General features: G+C 34.1%; 1 protein-coding gene across 1 annotated transcript in view; it reads right to left on the reverse strand.

Annotated features, from left to right (window-relative positions):
- Positions 1 to 1,221: 1,221 nt before the first annotated feature.
- Positions 1,222 to 21,248, reverse strand: part of LOC145667496 (inactive pancreatic lipase-related protein 1-like) — a 189,379-nt gene continuing 169,352 nt past the window's right edge. Inside the window, exons 6-7 of the mRNA XM_081734972.1 lie at positions 12,695 to 12,803; positions 1,222 to 1,388 (exon numbers count right to left, since the gene is read on the reverse strand). Of these exons, the coding sequence (XP_081591098.1) occupies positions 1,222 to 1,388; positions 12,695 to 12,803 (276 nt within the window). The remainder of the gene's footprint in view (positions 1,389 to 12,694; positions 12,804 to 21,248) is intronic.

Below are 21,248 nucleotides of genomic sequence, written 5' to 3' on the forward strand. Positions count from 1 at the left end.
TAACTGTAGAACGCGAATGAGTTCCGACAAAGTAGGGTAAGGCGTGGTAACGGGGTCTACAACAGCAAAGAAATCGCCGTCAAGTATAGACTGAGAAATCCCCGAAGGAACCCCGAAGGAAGGAAAGGTAGTTGCATAAATCGCATTCCTCTCTTTTGTACGTAAAAATCCAGAATGAAAATACAATGGTATGAAACAAATGTTCTGAAAATAACAACTTATCGCCCTTCCTTCAGGTGCTAACAAAACACGATCATAACGTAGTGCCTTTCGAACTAACATCGCGACCCAGTCTGTTGGTCTCGGTGAATAATAGTTTGATAATCCGTATGAAATTCCTACGATGAATGGAAAAGACTTATTTCTTGTAGAAATCAAACATCTGGTTTTGGCTCTTGCTAAACTGTTTTAGAATGACTTTGTTATGATTGAAACTGATTCGATGAATGATTAGAGATACGAACTTAAAGGAATTTACTTGCAACATTCTAAAATTCAGAAAAAAAGGAAAAGAAAATGAAAATACTTACAAATCTGAAAAAGGATCTTTTCCATGATTGCATTAGTAAATTTACCTGTTTTGAAACTAATATAACAAACTGTTAGAACTTGTCTTTCCGAAGAGAAAAACAAACACTGTAATGTACAACAACATAACATACAATGTTGACAAAAACCTGGAAAACATGTGAATGTCAACACCGAAGTTTGAACACACCACGCCTCAAGGAAGTTCTAAATAAGATAATACCCGATGTTGTGAACGTAATTCTCTAGTTTCTGCTCGATCTGCTCGGGCAACTTCAAGGACAGTCTGTTCTTTCTTTCTCGTAGAAGTTTGAATGACTTTCCTTCCTTTTTGCTGGAAAGTAAAATCAGATTGCACGTAAGTTTCGTGCTGGTCAGCTGGAAACGCGGAATATTGTCTTGAACTTCAGGCGAATAAACAGTCAGAATTGTAAACACTTCCTGTATCGACGGATGAGAGGAATCAAGATCCATAACATCCACAGGCGTATGCTGTAAAAAACAAGTGTGCTTCTTTCATTTCTGGATCTCACGTAATTACCTCTTTATCTGTTATGGATGATTGCACTAGGAGTTTCGCACTAAAACTGGAAATTCTTTGTTATCATTCAAAAAAGGCAACCTTGATGAATTCTGGGCGGGGCCAGGGGCAGTAACGGATAGGGAAAGCGATCCTGAAGAAGATATAAAACGTTAAACTTTGCCGATCTCTGTCTTGTTTAGAGGCGGCTTGTCAAGAGCGGCTGTAGGTGGCTTTGCGATCTTCAGGGAGCAACTGGCAGTAGTAGGAAAAATTGATTGACAGCGAAAATAAGTAATAGGGTTCCCTTCATAAGTCACACTCTCTTTACAACCTTGACCTATAATACGAGACGTTATATGCTTATGTAATTCTATATGAACAATATGTACGCCACGTGTATGCCAGGGGGAAATAGTGCAATCCATAACCGCGGTTCCACTTTGCACACTTTACCATCAGTTTTAAAATGCTCTTCTAGTAATGATAACGGTTGTTCTAAAGGAAAGTAGTAAATACGAACCAATCGAATCGAGTTGTCAGCGGCTACGATCCTGACTGTGCTGGACTCCCCAGTCACGTGGGTGAATTAGACAGAAGAAGGAGTTGTTGCAGCAAAATGTTCATAGAATTCTAAATCTTTAAACTTAATATATATGATTCCGCATCTAACTGGAGCGCACAAATGTTATCAGTATAGGAGAAACCTTATTTTCCAACCACTGATATACTTGGCTAGTATTAGGTTTGACGCTTCTATATATTTTCTTAAATATTAATTAAAATTGCAAATCCTTCTTATATTCCAAAAGTAGAACCAATTGTTAAGCTGGAAACATTATACACAAAAGATGCCATGCACTAATCACACACATAAAAAGTACTAAACTTGGATAAGAGTAACAAATCTTTCCACATAATGTATGAGTAGCGATATCAGGCACTAGCGGAACCAACACTACCCATAATGTGAACAGCTCGAGAGCACGAGCTCAGCTACCCTACCGCGCAACTTCAGCTTCCACTCAAACTATTGTCAAATTAAATCGTTGCATGTAAGACGATACACAAGGTACTAATGATTGTATTAGAAGACGTTCTTATGTGAGTATCACAATAACTTAATCGAGATTTACTTCTGCAACTCACAAATAAGATATATATACACCTTCGTCAATGAAGAAAATATCACGAAACGTTCTTCAACCTGAGGTTACATAACCGTTTTTAACGATGAGCAAGATTTACATTACTATACTTCGTCATGTTAACTTCTAATTTCTAAAGAAGAAAAACGGCAGGCATTATTTGAATTGTATCAACACGTGTAGAAATAGAGAGTTCTATTTGTATCTTCCGTAACTACTAGTTTATTTCTTATTTTTGTATGAGGAATTTATGGTAGATTGGCAAAACATAAAACTCGTATAGCAGACCTGGGATCGAACCCGTCGTTGCAATTATTTTTCTTCATTGGAAGGTATTGTTTACTTAATTCGTATTGTAATTCTGTTTTCCCTTTATTACTATTATTATTTTACTTGGCAACATATTTTATATTTTATTAAGTTTTTCATTGAAGTTCAAGCCTTTTTGTTGATATGGAACGTATATAAATGGCAAATTGCTTAAAACATTTATATCAGTAGCAATAGTAGTAGTAAAAGAAGTGGTACAAAACTTATTAACAATTGTTCGGAAGCAACAACTTTGTGCTATGGATCAGACGCATGATTGACCATACTAATGATATCCCTTATGTATGCATCAATTGTTCGCTAAACACCTTACTTTCTCAGACAGTACGAATCAAGGTTCGTACGGCTGGTGTCATCTTGTAGTCGTGATTCGTATTCTTTTCGTCATCTTAAAGTTGTGTTTTCTATGTTATCTTACATTGTAAGTATCAATATTACAGGTGATAAAAATGCCTTTAATTACCTAATGAGAATCGAATCCAGGGCAACCAGCATTTGAAATCAACCCTTAAACCACTAGTCTATGACATCATTGTTATTTAAGAGGGGGAAATTGGTGCGAAGTGTCTAGCAAATTGCACACTTTTACAAACTCAATGTTGGAAAACTCTTCTTTCGGTCATAGTAAAATAGAAAATGTTTTGTAGAAACAATAGTCTAAAGAATTGTAACATAAATTGTCAAAGTTAATTGTTGAAAAGTAGTGATAGAAGTAGTGTTTGTGGATGCTGTTGCAGCATTTAGATATAAGGAAGTTTAACGCCCTGCTTGAGCGTCGAGGCTAATGTTATGTGAAATTACAGTTTAAATATATTTCTTCGAGTTTTTCTTTATCATTATATTCTTTCATGACTTATTAAAATACATTGCAGATTCTCGAGTTAACATATTTTCCAGTCTACTATAAATAGGATAAATCAAAATCTGTAACTGTTGGCCCACGAAGAGGTGGCAGTTGGAATGCGTACTCAAACGTACTTTTTATACTTATCTTCTGTTTATTACGTAACATTTTATAGCAGATTGCTTTTTGCTCTGGAACCGGGACATTTAACCGGTTCTGGCATGGTTTAAGTTTCAAACCGGATGTGTCGATTTATTTAGCATAAAACCATAATTGTTTCTGTTCGGTTCGAAACAGAAACTGAATAGAATTTTGAGAACATTGTTGTATAATTTCAAACAAAGCCATGTCGTATACGTAACGATTACTTTCTAGATTAAGTAATTATGGATCTGATATTTCACATTCGAACGAAATTACGATTCCCATGTCTTTCTCTTAATAACTTACTTTGGAAGAAATCATTATTGTTCAATAGAAAATAGAACCATCTTTCGGTTTGTTTTTGTTTCGGTTAACCGTTTGAAACCGTTTTATATTACGAACCGGAACTACGGTTTAAGATTTCTCTAACCGTCCAGGTGTAGGCCTACTAGCCTTGACCATACCCTGGATCCGCGAATATATATGTGGGTGTGTGTGTGTGTGTAAAACTAAAAAATGTAATGAATATGGTTTCTCTCCAGGTCAGCGATGCCCAATGTTGTTTTGAATCCATCGGTCCACTTCTCCAGTTGGACATCATATTGCGGACCACAATTAAAAAAAAATAAGCATTGAACTTCGAAAAATCACTTTTCTAAAAACAGTCAACGTTTCTGTAAAAGTTAAATAATATAAACTGAAGTCTTCTAGTTGAACTCTCAATTTTTTGAAACTTAATAATATGAATGTAAAATATTACTCCGTTTACGTTTATATGAAAAACTTGCAAATTTGAAAGTATCCTCGTTTTAACATTTATTCGTCCCATAATGGATATTATTAATACAAATGTTATTTTTTCAAAGCTATTTTAACTTTCCTTTGGTTGTAAAAGCCAATACCCCATGCTATAAACGTCGGCAATACCTAGTGGTCAATTTGCCGGTAAATGGCGATAATCAATATAGCGACAATTCGAAAGATTGGCGCTAGTGTGGCAGTGACGACATGGTTTCGTCGAGTCGAAACAGATATCTAAATTCGATATGTTGAAGTTACCATCGCTTAGCAGCGAGCAGTGCCGTACTGAGACATAAATGACCCAAGTGTTAATTAATCATATGGGTCCCCTTTATACACACACACATATATCTATATCTATCTATCTATCTATCTATCTATCTATCTATCTATCTATCTATCTATCTATCTATCTATATATATATATATATATATATATATATATATATATATATATATATATATATATATATATGGCCATATTTAGAGGCTGCAACCCTTCGTTTTAAATATACATGCTACCTAAAATGAGAAGCAGATAGCAAAACTTTCCAAACATTTTTGTCGTCATGTAATTCTGATGATTCTTTTGCACGATATGTTTACATCATTTTTCAAGTGTTCATGATTAGAGAAATTTCTAACCTAAAGATTCAAATTAACTGCATCATGCAAATTGTACGCTACCGATAGAAAGTGATCTTGGCTCAGTTCATAAAGCGTTGACTTCGATTTGGGAAAGTCGTGAATTTATTTCCCCAGGACACTCACAGAACTTTCCTCATTCAAAACACACATGCCTAAAGGGAGCCCTCGTCACAAAATTCTGGATCTGGTCATATATATAACGACACAGAAGAAAATGTAAAACAATCAGCTAACTTATAACATCGTTTGATAATTGTATTAGTATTCAAATACTTTGATTGATATTGAAATAATTGACAAAACATCCCAGAAGCGTTCAACTTTAAATATTTTTCCTCCTTCCAAGTATGTAACATATGAGAACTAAGAAGTCCGCTTGAAGTACTAAATGATAGGGCTCCAAGTACGGATCTTACAGAGTAAGGATTCGAGGGCCCTACTTAAAAGTGCTGTCAAATGAATCCCTAGTATGCAGAATGAGGTTCAAAGGACTTTCTTGCCAAATGTGCGGTACTCTAATAAATCGACAGTTTCTGGGGGATTAGACCACCGATCACAGACTGACCACATATGCAGATAAAATTATTGGAGATTATCAGTGCGGATTTAGACTAAATCTATCAACTATCGATCAAATATTTACAATTCGCCAAATACTCGAAAAAAAAGTGGGAATACAATACCCCAGTACATCAACTATTTATTGATTTTAGAAAGGCGTACGGTTCGGTTAGGAGAGAAACATTATATAACGTTCTTACAGAACTTGGAATACCGAGAAAGCTAATTAGATTAATTAAGATATGTTTAAATGAATCCCAAAGTAAAGTCCGGGTAGGAAAATATTTGTGCACGAGCTTTCACGTCGAAAATGGCCTGAAGCAAGTAGATGCGTTGTCGCCATTATTATTTAACTTCGTTCTGGAATACGCTATAAGGAAAATCAAAGATAGCAACCAGGGCCTAGAGTTGAACGGTATTCACCATGTTATGGCATATGCTGATGATGTAAATTTAATAGGGGATGATAGGAGAACAATAGAAAGAAATGCAGAGATCTTATTAAACGCTTGCAGGGACATGGGTTTAGAAGTAAATGCAGAGAAAACTAAATACATGAAAGTGCGTCGGGACCGGAATACAGCAAATTATGGATGCGTTAAAATATTAAATAATACTTTTGATAAAGTGGATAGTTTCAAATATCTAGGATCAATATTAACAGAGGAAAATCATATTCACGAAGAAATTAAATGTCGACTAAAAGCAGGGAATTCGTGTTACTATTCGGTTCAAAATCTCTTGTCGTCGCGAATTCTGTCGAGGAATTTGAAGCTTAAAATATACAAAACGATAATTATGCCTGTTGTTCTGTATGGCTGCAAAACATGGTCACTTACTCTGAGGGAAGACCATAGACTGAAAGTATTTGAGAACAAAATCCTGAGACGAATATTCGGACCCTAGAGGAACGGGAATGGGGAATGGCGGAAACTTCATAACGAGGAACTACATAATTTATATGGTCTACCCAACATTGTTAGGGTCGTCAAGTCTAGGAGGCTTAAGTGGGCGGGTCACGAAACTAGAATGGAAGAAAGTAGAAACGCTTTCAAAGTCTTGACTGGAACCCCAATCGGAAAGCGACCATTAGGAAGACCTAGGCACAGATGGGAGGACAATATTAAGATGGATCTCGCAGAGATTGGAATCCAAAGTAGAAACTGGATGCAGTTAGCTAAGGATAGAAGTCAGTGAAGAGCTTTTGTGAACGCGGCATTGAACCTCCGGGTTCCATAGGCCATAGAGTTAGTTAGTTAGTTAGTTAGACCACCGATCACAGGCTCTGTTCCTTGAAACCCTGCGGATGTGTTTCCCTCTAGACTCCCTCTCAGTGCTTCTCCTTCAATTTCCTGAAATTACGTTTCTGTCAAGAGAGTTCAAAATCTTTTGCTGCGGGGCCCACATATGAACAGCCGCCACTGATCAAAACAGACATATCTCAAGAGGCTTCTATATTAGGAAATTTTGCGATGGGCCGCGGCTACTTTTCAGGGCCTCGTTATCAGGTGGTGAGTAACTTCATACTGCTATATTCAACATACTTAATAAATGTGACGTTATGGCAGTTCTGCCCTTTGGGATTCATTTTTTTTTAAAAATATGCGTCAAAATGAAGTTTTGTTCTTACTGGTGCACGTTTTTTTTTTGGAAGTGCGCAGCCATTCATTCGATAAAACGAATTATAAGGATCTAAGTGGTCGTGGTCGTACTCAAGGCGCTCCTATTATATATACCTGTTCGCATGGTATGAGTTCTACTTCAGTGGTAGTATGTGAAAATAATAATAATAATAATAATAATAATAATAATAATAATAATAATAATAATAATAATAATTATTATTATTATTATTATTATTATTATTATTATTATTATTATTATTATTGACTCAAGGGGCTAGTTGAGAATTCCTGCCTTTCCGCCCAGGCCAGTCCGACCCTAGCAGTGAGGACTTCATTCTGGCCGCATTCCTTCGAATTCGTCGCGAATAATCCCGAAGTGACCAACAGGAACTATGCCAGTCATGTGCATATGGTTATTATTATAATATATAAAGTTAATTATTATATATATGCAAGACGAATTGATTCTAAAGTGAGCTCCGGGGGTTAAAGTAACCCCTACTTCTGCATCATGAAGTGAAAAATATTGATACGCGTGCGTATAATTGTATGAATTAGATGACAGCTGTCACAAATCATTAGAAAGTGAATATAGAAGAACTATGAAATAAAATAAATAGATGCGCACAATTTTCTTATAAAATTACAAGGCGAATGATTTTATCCGATCTCAGTTATCACAGAATACACACGACTACAGGATGACTCTCATTGGCCAAATTAAAATAACCTCAGCAACTTATCCTTCTACACGCCACGTCTCCTTCATGGCGAATTTGGAAAAAAGCGCGCCTACCCATCATAAGCTTGGTGGTTAACACCCATCCCCATATACTGCTTTTTAGTGCTTTTAGACCTAATTTGATGTAAACAAATCACACATATAGGCGATATAAGATATTTTGGAGGAGTAACTTTCTGATTGATTGGTGTTTCGTCGCGTCTCTGTCGCTGGTGTAACGCTGGTGGTAGAATTTTCAAAACCGAAGTGGGGCCACTGTGACTGGTGATCCTGGGTTCGATTTCCGCTGGGTAATTAAATAAAATTTTTATCATTTGTAATGTTGATATTTCTAAAGTAAGATAACAAGGAAAATATTCAATTTCCCTCAGTCACAGTGTTAAGGCGAATTTTGTTCAGTGTACTTGCAAAAGAAAAGTGACCTATGAAATACGGCTCCAAATGACGTCAACCGTGTCACTCTTGATTAATACTGTCTGGAAACGTAAGATGTTTAGAGAACAATTGATGCATACGTAATGCATATTGTTAATATGGGACAATCGTACGTCTGATTAAGAACAAAAATTATTCTTTTTCAGCAATTGCTTATGTTTCACTACTTCTTCTATTACTACCGCTGCTAGAAATATTAATGCTTTAAGCAGTTCACCATTTCAGATACGTTCGGTACCAACAAACTGATTTGAAATTCAATAATCAAAAACGTCCTAAAATATAAAATATGTAACTGTCAACCTTCCAATAATAATAATAATAATAATAATAATAATAATAATAATAATAATAATAATAATAATAATAATAATAATAATAATAATAATAATAATAATAGAATTACATGTCAAATTACGTAAACAACACCTTCCAATAAAGAAAAATAATTGCCTCGAACCCGGGTCTCTGTCATACGAGTTTCATAGTTTGTCAATCTTTTTCTTTTTTGAATTCGCCTTAACCCTTGTATTATTCGCCAGTGGCACCTCACGTTCTTTTGGATTTATTCCAAACACGACAGGAACACGAAGACAGAAATATCGAGGACAGTTAAAATTGCAACTTTCGAACCCGCAATCGGCTTCGCCTCACAATAATCAGTAATCTGCTACAAATTCCTTATACAAATATAATAAAATGAACTAGTAGTTACGAAAGATATAAATGAAGCTTTCTATTTCTGCACGTGTTGATACAATTGAACGAATGCGAACATAATGTATGCTGTCTTTTCTTCTTTCAAAATTAGAAGTTAAGGTGACGAAGACTATTAATGTAAATCGGAGCCATAGTTAAAAGGACGAGGTAACCTGAACTCGAATATCGTTTTGTGGTATTCTTCTCATTGACGAAGGTTTAACTTGTTTCTGAGTTAAAGAAGGAAATCTCTAGTAAGTCATAGAATCGTCTCCTTATACTATCATTAGTATCTTGAGAAAAGTCATATATGCAACAATTTTAACAAGCTAAAAGTTTGAGCGGAAGCTGAAGTGACTTGGTAGATAAGTGGCTAGCTCACTGAACTTCTATTCGGCGGAACCGGTTTCAAATACTGGCCAGTTTTAAACCTTTTCAAACGTTTCAATTTCAGTTTCTATACACTCTCAGTGTGACAAGCAGGATATCCTCTCCAGAAATATAAAATATGTTGGAATGAAGAGAATTGTAGAAGTTCTGCCAATGGAAACAATGATTTACAAACATATTTTAGCAGTTGTTCTATATTTGATATTTTCGCCTACTTTCACGCATTTTCTGATTCACGCGGGGTCAGTGTTTTCATTTCTTTGAACATACAGTTTGTAAGGAAACAATACATTACATACACATCTATATTGATATTAATATTTGGTGTTTGTTGGAGAACACTCTCTGAGTCATTGAAATTCATTTCAGAATGGAGAAATATTTCGTGGGACATGTAGAACTTACGTGTAAGTTGAGTTGCATATGCTGAGGCGTTTTGCAAACTACAAATTATTTGGATCCCAAGTAATGGAATTAAAGCAATTAGGGGAAAGATACTTTAGCTGGTGGCTGTATAAGGAAAATAAAAAGACGATATATTTCGAGTGAATAAAACTATCGTTGTCAGAGTACTACGGTTACTGATGAATGATTGATAAGAAATACAAAACATATATATATTCCAAAAACTCTGTTGTTTGGGGTTGTAGTCCATCATGAATAAGGGATAGTAAAATCCTTCCCACATTGCAAGTGTCCATATAAACAAACACAAGAATATTACTGCGTACGCGTACAAAGTAGGCGACTTGTATAGAACGTAATGCACTTTCCTTAGACCTTGACAATTATTCCCATTCATATCAGTTGAGATCAGTCAAGGATAAATGGCTAAAAGAAGACAAGCTACCTCGAAGTTCGAAATGTCTTTATCTTAATAATTCAATAAGATAATTCTCGGCGGTAACTTTTACAAAATCATTCTATCTTGATGTAATACATCATATGTTGCCTTTCAGGCTCCCCAGTCTTACTCACACTCTCCCCAGTCTATCTCGAGTTAAAGGATGAATTTACCCATATTTCTAAAAAAAGAATCAACAATTTTTTCCTTTAAAATATTTTGGCGGAACATTGCGCATATTTTCTAAAACTGCGAATTTCCCCCTTACTTCTGGTGGCTAAAATCAGTCAATAATAAGGAGTAAATTACTTTGTCTCCTTTAACAAACTATAAACTTCGAAATCGTAAAGAAGTTTTGATTTTTTGAAGCATAGTATTTATAAAACTGGTAAGGAGCAAGGTGATGAAAATTTTAATTTAATATGGATGATTTATGCACTCATTTAAACGTCTGACCTTAAGTGAAATGTGATCTCAAATTTTTCATGACTGTGAATTCTTCCATTTTCATATCGTTACGGGAAGCGGAAGGAGGGAAAGAGGCCAGAGCGAACCTCTAGTCTTTGTGTTGATCGGGTCCTGGATGGACTAGGAGGAAGTACTTTTCTGCTTCTCACGGGAGAATGACTTATTGTTTCAAGGGCGAGAGAGCTCCAAAATAGATTTTGAAAGAATGATTGCTTTCTTTACACTGCGCATGCAATAAATTACTATGAAGGAAATACATACTTTATTAATGTACTTTATGATTTTAGAATTTCATACCACCTGATATGTACATTTTTGAAAATATTTAAGGAACAAACAAATATTCTTGAGGTGCTTTTTAAATTGATTTACTGCATGTATGCGAAACCATAGACAAATGTGTAAGTGTTAAACTTTTAACCCAAGTAAATATGTATGAAGTACAAGTAAGTATAGAATAGCAAAATATCGCAAAATATAACTTAAAACTTTACAAAGTAAATAAATCAAATGGTAATATATAAAATTGAAAGTTACTATGTGTGTGACAATAATTCTTTTACCATCTGACCTATCTCGATCAAATTTCAACATACATTTCGTTTGCGTCTCGAATGGTTTTATCCTTTGAATTTGACAGTACGACGCCGAGACGACGGGAGGGATAAATATATAAAAATAATAATGAAAATGACTATCTTTATGTCTTGAATCGCCCGACCAGTATCGATCAAACTTTCAACACAGATTAAGTACGGGCCTCTGATGGTTTTTGTCTATTCACTTCTATTGTAGAGCTTAGGATGGAGAAGGAGAAGCATACAAATAATTCTAAATGACCGCTTTTAGTGTCGAATTCATAGCTTTCAGGGTATCTGAGACGAACAGTGGCACTTTCGATGCTTATTTAAATCCAAATTCAGCTCTCATTGCCCTTTATATAAAAAATGAAACGTATTCTGTTCTTGTGAAGAATGGGGAATCTGCTAGTAAATACATTAAAAAAAGCCTAAACAAACACGCTTTCTTATGGGTTTACTAGCCAAGGATTTTCGTGATGTTTTGTCAATTGTCAACTCTTGTAGGATATATTTAATGCTTGGAACACCCACAGAGGTTGTATAAATTCGGTATTTGTGAGCTCTTTCGTTTATGTGATTAGCGGACGGGATTCCAGAGTTCAATTTCCCGTACAAGTACGTGCGATTCAGATTTTACCTTAAACATTGGCAGTGTTTCAGAAAAACATTAGCAGTGTTTCAGAAAAGATATCTGGAAGAAAAACTGAACATTAGGACAGTACTGCAAGAAATGATTAAATTAATTACTCGGGATTTGCTTCAGAAACGATCGAAATCGAATGTACACTTTCATTTTTATGCATCATGAAAGTATTATTACGTCTCTATTATACAAGTTAAGAAATATCATAATTGAATGAGAAAAGAAGCTAGTTAACTTTTTACCTTTCCTTGTTGTATCCGCTCTAAACTACACTGTTGGTACGAATTATGTTGCTTTGTAACCGAATTATTATTACAAAATCAATTAAGGATTTGAAACTGAAGAAATAAGTTGAGTAGTAGCCGCATTAATTGTTTTCTTCTTCTTGAATAGCCTGAAGTCTCTTTGATTATATATATATATATATATATATATAAAGTTACGTTCTATAATTATATATGCAATACATATCCTGGATAAATAATTGTGCAAAGCTATATTCGTTGTAATTTTTTGTCTAATATTTGTATCTCACACCAGAATTTAAAATTACTGACCAGTATAGGGGTGTGTTGTGGGGATAGAAGGGGAAATAAAGTTTCACTATCACTGCTGATGTAATTTCCCTCAGTAGAACTCTGGATCCGCCACTGACAAACACAGATATCAATATAATTTGTGATGTCGTCACTTAGGATTTTTTTCTATTTTTATATTATACAGAATAAAGAGTTTATATCTACCTGTAATCCGTCCTAAGTCTTTTATCTCATTTCCCACATAGCCTGCAATTTGGGCTCCCAGACTGTGTCCAATTACGTGAACGTCATTTCCATGTACTCCGAATGTTTTCTAGAAAGAAACAGCAAGTGAAATAGAACTAAATTAAGCAGTAACACTCGTGCTTTCAGATTTCACTTTGAAATGAAGTTTCTTTTATATATATTAAATTGAAAGTATTTCTTAAAAATGAATAAACATTTCTTAGCATCTTCAAAGATTTTCTGGATAAATGTTAAAATAGTCATATTTTAATAATATGTTGCACTTTCTGAAAATTTTAATATTAAATTTATTTATTTTGTTCGAAATATGTGTGTGCACCAACAATTAATATTATTTACTGTTGGCAATTAATAGTATTTACTGCTTGACCCCAGTTTGCTCTAGTTTTATTTCTTTTCCATAATATCGAAGCAGACATTGTGTTGTGCTAAATTTAAAAGGTAGGCGACAAGTAACCAAAGTGTACATGGAATGAAAAGAAAGCAAAGAAAAATGTGCGTTTTGTTTGAATTTTCTTTTTTCTCAGAGGTTGATAAAAAAAGGATGTTTCTATTGTGGAATTATTACAACCCCCATCAAAACACAATGGTGTTCGCTAACAAGTTTAAATTCATATCAGCTGCCGGTGGGAATGTCAAAAGAAAACATAAACAAAAAAAGATATGTACTATTTCCTTGAAAGGTGCAAATCTGTTTGTATTTCTTACATATTACAACTAACGAAGAATTAACCCCAATAATGAAAGATGTTTGTTCAATATACACCGAAAAAACTCTATAAAATATTAAAGAAAGTTTTCTGTGCGACGCTGAATCTGATCATAGTATTCAGAGATATTTTTGTTCTGGTATAAGCACTGGTAATATCGTCTTACTATATTTCATTTCATAATAAGTCATTACATTTAATTTTAATATATCGTTAAAGAGAATTTAAATTCAAAATTTGGCAACTCAGTTGTTTATTTAGATTCCTAAATGGACTCTTTTCTTAATAATGAGTTATTGTTGTTACAGCCAATAGAAGTTGAAATACAACAAAACAGTGTTCTTCTGTTCGGTCGGAGCTATCATAAAACTGGAAAATGTAATTCGTATGTGATGAAACAAAGAATCACAATAGGTCAGAATAATAAAAGAAAACAAACAAACAATAATTAATATCATATTAAAATTAAACAATGAGAAAATTATTGTCTAAATTAACCAGAAAGAACCAATATTATCTATATTGTCTTCGGAAAATATCTCTTGAATAACCAAAGTTTTAAACATTTATAAATATTTGCTTTTCATAGGCCAATCGAGTTTGGTGCTAATGAAGTATTGCCACTAGTTTCTACATTTGTAAGTTCAAGACATCAAGTTAGTTGCTGACGTGATTTCAACGTCTTTCGCGTTAGGTTAAAGTATTACTTTATGTCGTATCAATGAAATCAATTGAACCGCATATTCTTGTATAGCGTTGTGAGGGGAAATTTCTTGTTTGTCTTCCTATTTGTATAGTTACAAAATCTGTTAACTAGCTTTGACTGATTGTATCTATTGTTTCTAAAAACCGCATTACCACCTGAATTAGGCTCAGTTAGCTTACTGGTAAATTTAGAATTCCCTTTTAGTAGTAGAAAATGGATCGATCTGGAACAACCTAGGCCAACTTAGGATAACATCAGACAACTCACAAGCCCCTGGAAAATTGAGCACCGTACACCGTGAGCCCACGGTCTTTTACGACCTCCATTTTAGGGGTGAATTTATTCCCTTTTATGACCACTTTTTAGGGGGTGTATTCGTTCTCTTTTACGAGCACATTTTAGGGGGTGAACTCGTTCCCTTTTATGAGCATATTTTCCAACCCTTATTTTAACATAGCAGAAATTACACTGAGATTATGAACATACAGCAGAACAGATAATACATAAGAATACGTAACATAACAAGGGTGTACTCGTTCTCTTTTATGAGCATATTTTTCAACCCCTATTTTAACATAGCAGAAATCACAGCTAATAAAAGAGCATGGCTTATTTTCCAACCCTTATTTTAACATAGCAGAAATTACACTGAAACTACGTAACACACAACAACCTCCATTTTCATAAGAGTACATAACATAACAAGGGTGTATTCGTTCCACCCCTATTTCAACATAGTGCATCAGACAGAGACTACGAAACATAGTGAAGATTAGATAACACATAAGAGTACATAACATAACAAGGGTGTATTCATTCTCTTTTATGAGCATATTTTCCAACCCCTATTTTAACATAGCATAGAATACATGAAGATTATGAACACACAGCAGAACAGATAATACATAAGAATACGTAACATAACAAGGGTGTATTCATTCCCTTTTATGAGCATATTTTCCAACCCTTATTTTAACATAGCAGAAATTACACTGAGACTATGAACACACAGCAGAACAGATAATACATAGCACAGCTAATAAAAGAACATGGCTTATTTTCCAACACCTATTTTGTAATATACCATTACAGTTGAAAGTAATGGCAATTTTTTTTTACGCACCCTGTACCTAGCAATTTTTTTTTTAATTCAATTTCGGTTTAGTTACACAATTTACTTACTCTCTTTACTTCGAATTAAATATAATAAACCCAAAGGTTTTGTTAGTAACCATATTCCCACTGTATAATATATTTATTTATATTTTGATTGAGTGTAAATCCCATTTACGGATATATAACTTGAATAGTTACAAGGTTTACCATTCTGACGTCATACCAAAACATAGTTCCGTTATTGGATATAAATCTCCTTAATTTCAGACCAATGTAGATTTTGGCCAGGTACCTAATCTTTCCCTCACCCCTTCTCACTAGTCCATAGTCACTTTCAGATCCGGTTATATCTGGATTTGCCAAATTTCCATTCGCTTTGTAATTTCCGCGGCTAAAGTTTTCTTTCTGATTGGAGGAATTCTCTTACCTCTGGCTTTTTCGGCGCAATGTTATCAGAATAATAGAAGACACCTTACGATACGCAGCTTATATTTTCGCCTACCTATCTGCGTTAAAAGAACTAGGATTTTAATAGAATTCAGGTAAAAATATGATTTAATTTCATAATTGAACACTGAAGGCTGTGTAGGAGCCCCCAAAACAGTGAAAAAAGCTACATTTTCCGTAAAGAAACAATAAGTTAGTGAAGCATCCAGTTCTGTTTTTCTAGGAAGCCATGTTTGCTGCCCAGCTATAATAGCAGAAGTGAAAGAGTGACTTTATTTTTTTTGTTATTCCAAATTCAATTAGGGATTAGGGACATTACGACCTGATTAGTGCATGTTGGTCGTGTATACAGTAAATGTGATTTATCATTATTTATTTCGTAATTGCATGTATGTAGTAGGTTTGATAGTACTGTAAATAATCATAATGGCAGCTTAAGTTAGTTCAAAAGGGCTCCTATCCCCTTTTCCAAATTGAACCAGTTCTAGCGGGGGAATGGGTTAGTTATTGTTCGTTTTAGGGCCTTTTCCCCTTTCAGGGGAAGGGTCCCTCCATAAACCTCGTTAAGGTGCCCCCCGGGCATCAATTTTTGGCAATCATTATGTAAACAATTGGTCAGGTCAATTGGACCTAGTGTTACTTTTCTCATTTTTGACCCCCTTTAAATTAAATAGAGCCGACTGTATATATCGACGAGGGAGTAATGTATTTTAAATTTAATGTGTTAGGTTATTTTCGTCAACATGCATGTAACTAAATGGTGCATGTTTAGTTTAGTTAGTTGTCTTTATGTATAGTACTAACAGTGGTGTATGTAGTTAGTAGTTTTGTGTGAGTGTGTGAATTTTCGATTTGGACAGTGTATAAATATGCTTTAATTTAGTACCATTTTGCTAACATAAATAAACCAGAGTAAATATTAAATTTCTGATTAATAAGTACAAGTATAGATTTCAGTACACGGTAAATTATGCCTCCACTACAGCGCCACAGCGTCCGGTTTCGGTACTCAATAGTTTGTTGACAGTACGACATCGCATGACTTAGTGATTTAGATTGTTTGATTTTGGACAGTTATTCTCAAATTACTTCCCGTGGACATGGTTTTCGGTTCGGATGAGTATACCTTCGTATAAAATAGCATGAGATCTTACTGTACTGAAAATTTTAGCTTGCTAGGTCCAGTAGTTAATGAATAATCCGCTGAAATAAAGAACACCTATTTTCTTAATAGAAGTAAAGTCCATATGCTGTTACTGTTCATTTAAAAATGTAGGATTAAATTCTCTTTTCCCGTGGCTGTAGAAAATTCCATTGTTGCTTCAGTTTTATCAACAAATCAGAAATAGATTAATCGTTGACAATTTAACTTTCCGTAAATCCATGTATGATTTTTTTTTAAACCTGCAAGGTAAATACAATTTGGGTGCTTCGAAATAAAGAGTACGTGGTTCGATGAATGTGATCGTGTGGTGGTTTGAGCGTGATAGATTGTGATAGTTATATATATATATATTTATTACTGCGTAACGTAAATATGTGTATGGCCTGCGTGTAAAATGTACGAAATAGGGTGTTTATAAAATATTACTTCGTGCGAAAATTAGTATATAATGAATGAATGTAATGAAATGTTAATAATATGATATATAATGTGAACGAGATGATGACCCCTATAGTTAAATGAATAGGCCTAGTGAATTTTATATAGTGAAAATACGAATGTGTTTACGAAGAAAAAAAAAATATCTCTCGCGTTTAGACTTCTACACCGGTGCATTCATCCAACCGAGTTTGCTACTTGGATAGTAAATTATAGTTGGGAATTGTGTGTTACTTTGCATTTATGTACCTCCTAACAACAGCCCCAGATCTTAAGCCTTTCAATAGATAGAGTAGCATCATGTGGGAATTACTTCTAAAGGTTGACAGAAATGATAATTAAGAAAACCAACTGCTATATCCTGTGATCATCGAAAAGTACAGGTTTCGGTCATTTGTACCTTTAGCATTCATTGCCTCTCCGAGATTTTTTTTTTTGTTGCTTACCTTATTTATTTATTGTGCAGTGTTCATATAACTCAGTTCGGACTATCCGATTAAATTAACTGCTACTAAATTAATATTTATGTTATAGCGTACCCGGATGTCGACCCCTAGTCCCCTTAAGTATTTTCATTTCTTTTCTTAGTTTAATTAGACGAGGGAAATTAACGACATCCCAGACGGTGGCATGTCTGCGCTGGGTAGCCATCGGTGAAATTTGGCAATAGAAGTCACCGATCCAAAATTCAGTTTATTTAATTTTTTTTATTTTGGCAAATTCTCATTAGGGATATCTTAGCTATTACTCTAATTTCATTACTATTCTGGAATCTTCTAGTTTCCAAGAGGTCGGATGATTTTTTTTTTTCTTGAAATTCTAAATTAGCGCCTTCTCTAACCTTCCGGACGATTTCCGGGAACCTGCTGGTTTGGGCCGGATACGGGGATCGGATTTCAATCTTACAACCAAATTCTTGTGGGATTGGGATCTGATGGACACAGAACTTGCATCCTTGGCAGCAGGGCGTTCCTTGAGTCTACGTATTTGAGTAGACCACCCTTTTGGCATGTTAAGAATATTTTGGCTATGGATTTGTTGAGATAGAAATTCGACTTTCGTCTTTGTAGCGTTAGTTATTTCCCACTTAAGTCTTTGGCGCCACTATTTCTTCGTCTTCCTTCTTCTCTATCTCTCTCTGTCTTCATTACTTCGAGATTTTTTTTTTTAAATTTCAACCTCCCCCCCCCCGGTTTCTGAAACTCATGAAAATGTAAAATATTCCATATCATTTATTTCGATCGTATGTACTAACTGAGACATCGAGGGATGCAATTCGTGGAGGTATTGCAGCACATCTCAGGACCATTTTCGCGATATTCAATCCACCACTGGAGAAATTGACGGGAAGGTACACTATGCTTTCGGATTCCTAGAAACATTCGTTATTCATGGATCATACAAATTATATCCATTGACAACTGATTACTGGTTTTTATTTCTATTGATTGGTCATATAGTGTGTATGTATTATTAGTCTGGGCCCACTAGTTTCCAATAACATTGATTTTTTTTATATATACATCTATATATGTGCTTACATAGTTTTAAAAGTTACGTGCCTGCTCATTTTGTTGCATTTCCACCTCTTATGTCAACTATTTTTTTATATATCTACGCGGATCTTTAGTAAATTGAAAATGATTATTGATTATCGGGTTTATACATATAAATTACAATGTTGCAACCTTATGAGGAAAAAAAAAAGTGAATTTTTGATAGTCAGGGTTTTTGTTTTTGTCTTTGAGCCAATAAAATATAAATATTTATAAAATATGAATACTTGTCGAATATGAACGGTTATGTAGGATTTAAACGTCGACGAAATACTACGATGGATATTAAAGTGAAATTTATTGTATTGAATAATATGAATATATATATATATACGAGTATGTATGTAATGGGCTCGGTATTTACCCTGGTTTTATTTAGGTTGCCATAGGTTTTTGACACCCGACCTTTACCAACTATTTGTGACATATAGCGTTACCGCGTATATTGTAATAAATTACATTTTGTTGAGTGGTTACTGATGTCTGTAACTATTAAAGTTGAATATAATGTTAAATACCGCATGTGAATAAAACAAGTAGCGGGTCGTAAGATAAATAAGAATAACCCTAATCCTTACCCAAATTTACTTTGCGAGTGAAATTAGCAACCTACGAAACAGTGCGCCTCTCCAACGACTTTTTCCATCAGTAAAACATGAAACAAATCCTTCCCCTGCGATCGGAAACCAAACTATTCAATATTTAGAATCTTTTGACTACAAGATCTATACTAGGAAAAAAATTAGTGATCTTAAATTCAACAAACTGAAATCTGTTTAATAAGTTAATGTGAATCCCGGAATATGGAAATATGTTCCCAATATCTGTGACTGGATTTGATAAGTTTTCCTTAATATTGACAAACTTTGAAATTTTAGATAAAGTGCGTCGAGTGACGAAATGAGAAATATAAATATATATGTGATATGAAGCGACTATTTGTCTATAGCTAAAACAAAAACAATTAAACACTCTCATGGACACAAACCACAGTGCGAAAAGAGAGTTGGAAAAAGGAGCTATTATCGATGTGAGAACAAAGACTCATAAAATCGTCGAAATGTCTCCTCTTGGGACAGAGACCTAATAAAATGTTACTAAAGTGTTTTTTTTTTTAAGAATGATTAACCAATTATATATATATATATATATATATATATATATTTTTTTATTTTTTCTTTCTTTTTCCGCAACGATATATATAGATTCATTACACTGAATCCTAAATGTATTGATCTTTGAATTTTTTTTATTTTTTGTCTTTCATTTTTTTTCTTTTCCTTTTGTCAAATTCTCTTTTATGTAATGCAACTTTTAATATATATATAGGAAGAGAAATGTGTTATTTGGTCTTGATAAAATTAGCGAATTTCTATGCATGTTAATGAAACATTCTTTCCATGTATTAAATTTTTTCCCTGTTATGTCCAACTAATTTTGCTTTTATTGAAATGTAATAAATGTATATAGTAATGTAGTTAGGTTAGTTTAATTTAACTAAATACAACCCGAAGTATACATTGTCCTGTATGAATGTGTGTGTGAGTGAAATGTAGGTTTAGTATTAAGTGCATCCATTATTTTGACATATATGTGTGATTTAATATAATTAATGGTAGTTATCAATTAAACTCATTGAATGTTAATACTAACTTAAGTTGGCTCTATGAAGGAAGTAAAAAGGACTGAAGTAGCCTGAACGAATGATCATCATGAGAGAACTGTGAAAGTCAAAATCTTCGACACATATGTGATACTCTGATTTTTTTTTTCCTGTGGTCGTTTCTAACATGCCATCAACTTCGTCGTTCATTTTTCAAATATTGAGTATTAGTCTAGAACTTCTGGAAATATTGAAAAAACGGTAAACTTAAACTTTCTCATCTATCTCCGAGCTAGATTGGGATAATTTGGTAGTTTGGGTTAAATGGATCTAGATCGGGGATGTATGGGTTAACATGTGTCTACCGTTGATCACCTTAATACCAGACATTCACCCAATAGCTATTGGAAATGATCACAATTAGATAATTATTCACTTTCCTTTACCATATTCCTTAAAATATCTAGTAACAGCTTCCCCTTTATCACCTTCTTACTTTACATCTTTCCTCTTCTATCTTCTTTTCTTTTCTTCATCTTCTTCTTCTATTTTTAATAAAACTGGAAGGGGGGTCGTGACTGGGAATTCTATATGTAATAAACACGGTCATGTATTTATTTATTTTATTTTATTTTATTTAGAAGTCCGATAAAAGTTTTCTCGTTGCAATCGAACCTAGTATGTTCGAAATAAGAAATGGAAATTATATTCCAATGTAATTAGGCATAAGCTGATAGCTTCATGAACATCCCCACCAGGGGTGAAGGGTTC

The sequence above is a fragment of the Thermobia domestica genome, chromosome 13, assembly GCF_964235325.1.
Source record: "Thermobia domestica chromosome 13, izTheDome1.hap1.1, whole genome shotgun sequence".
Classification (NCBI taxonomy): Eukaryota; Metazoa; Arthropoda; class Insecta; order Zygentoma; family Lepismatidae; genus Thermobia; species Thermobia domestica.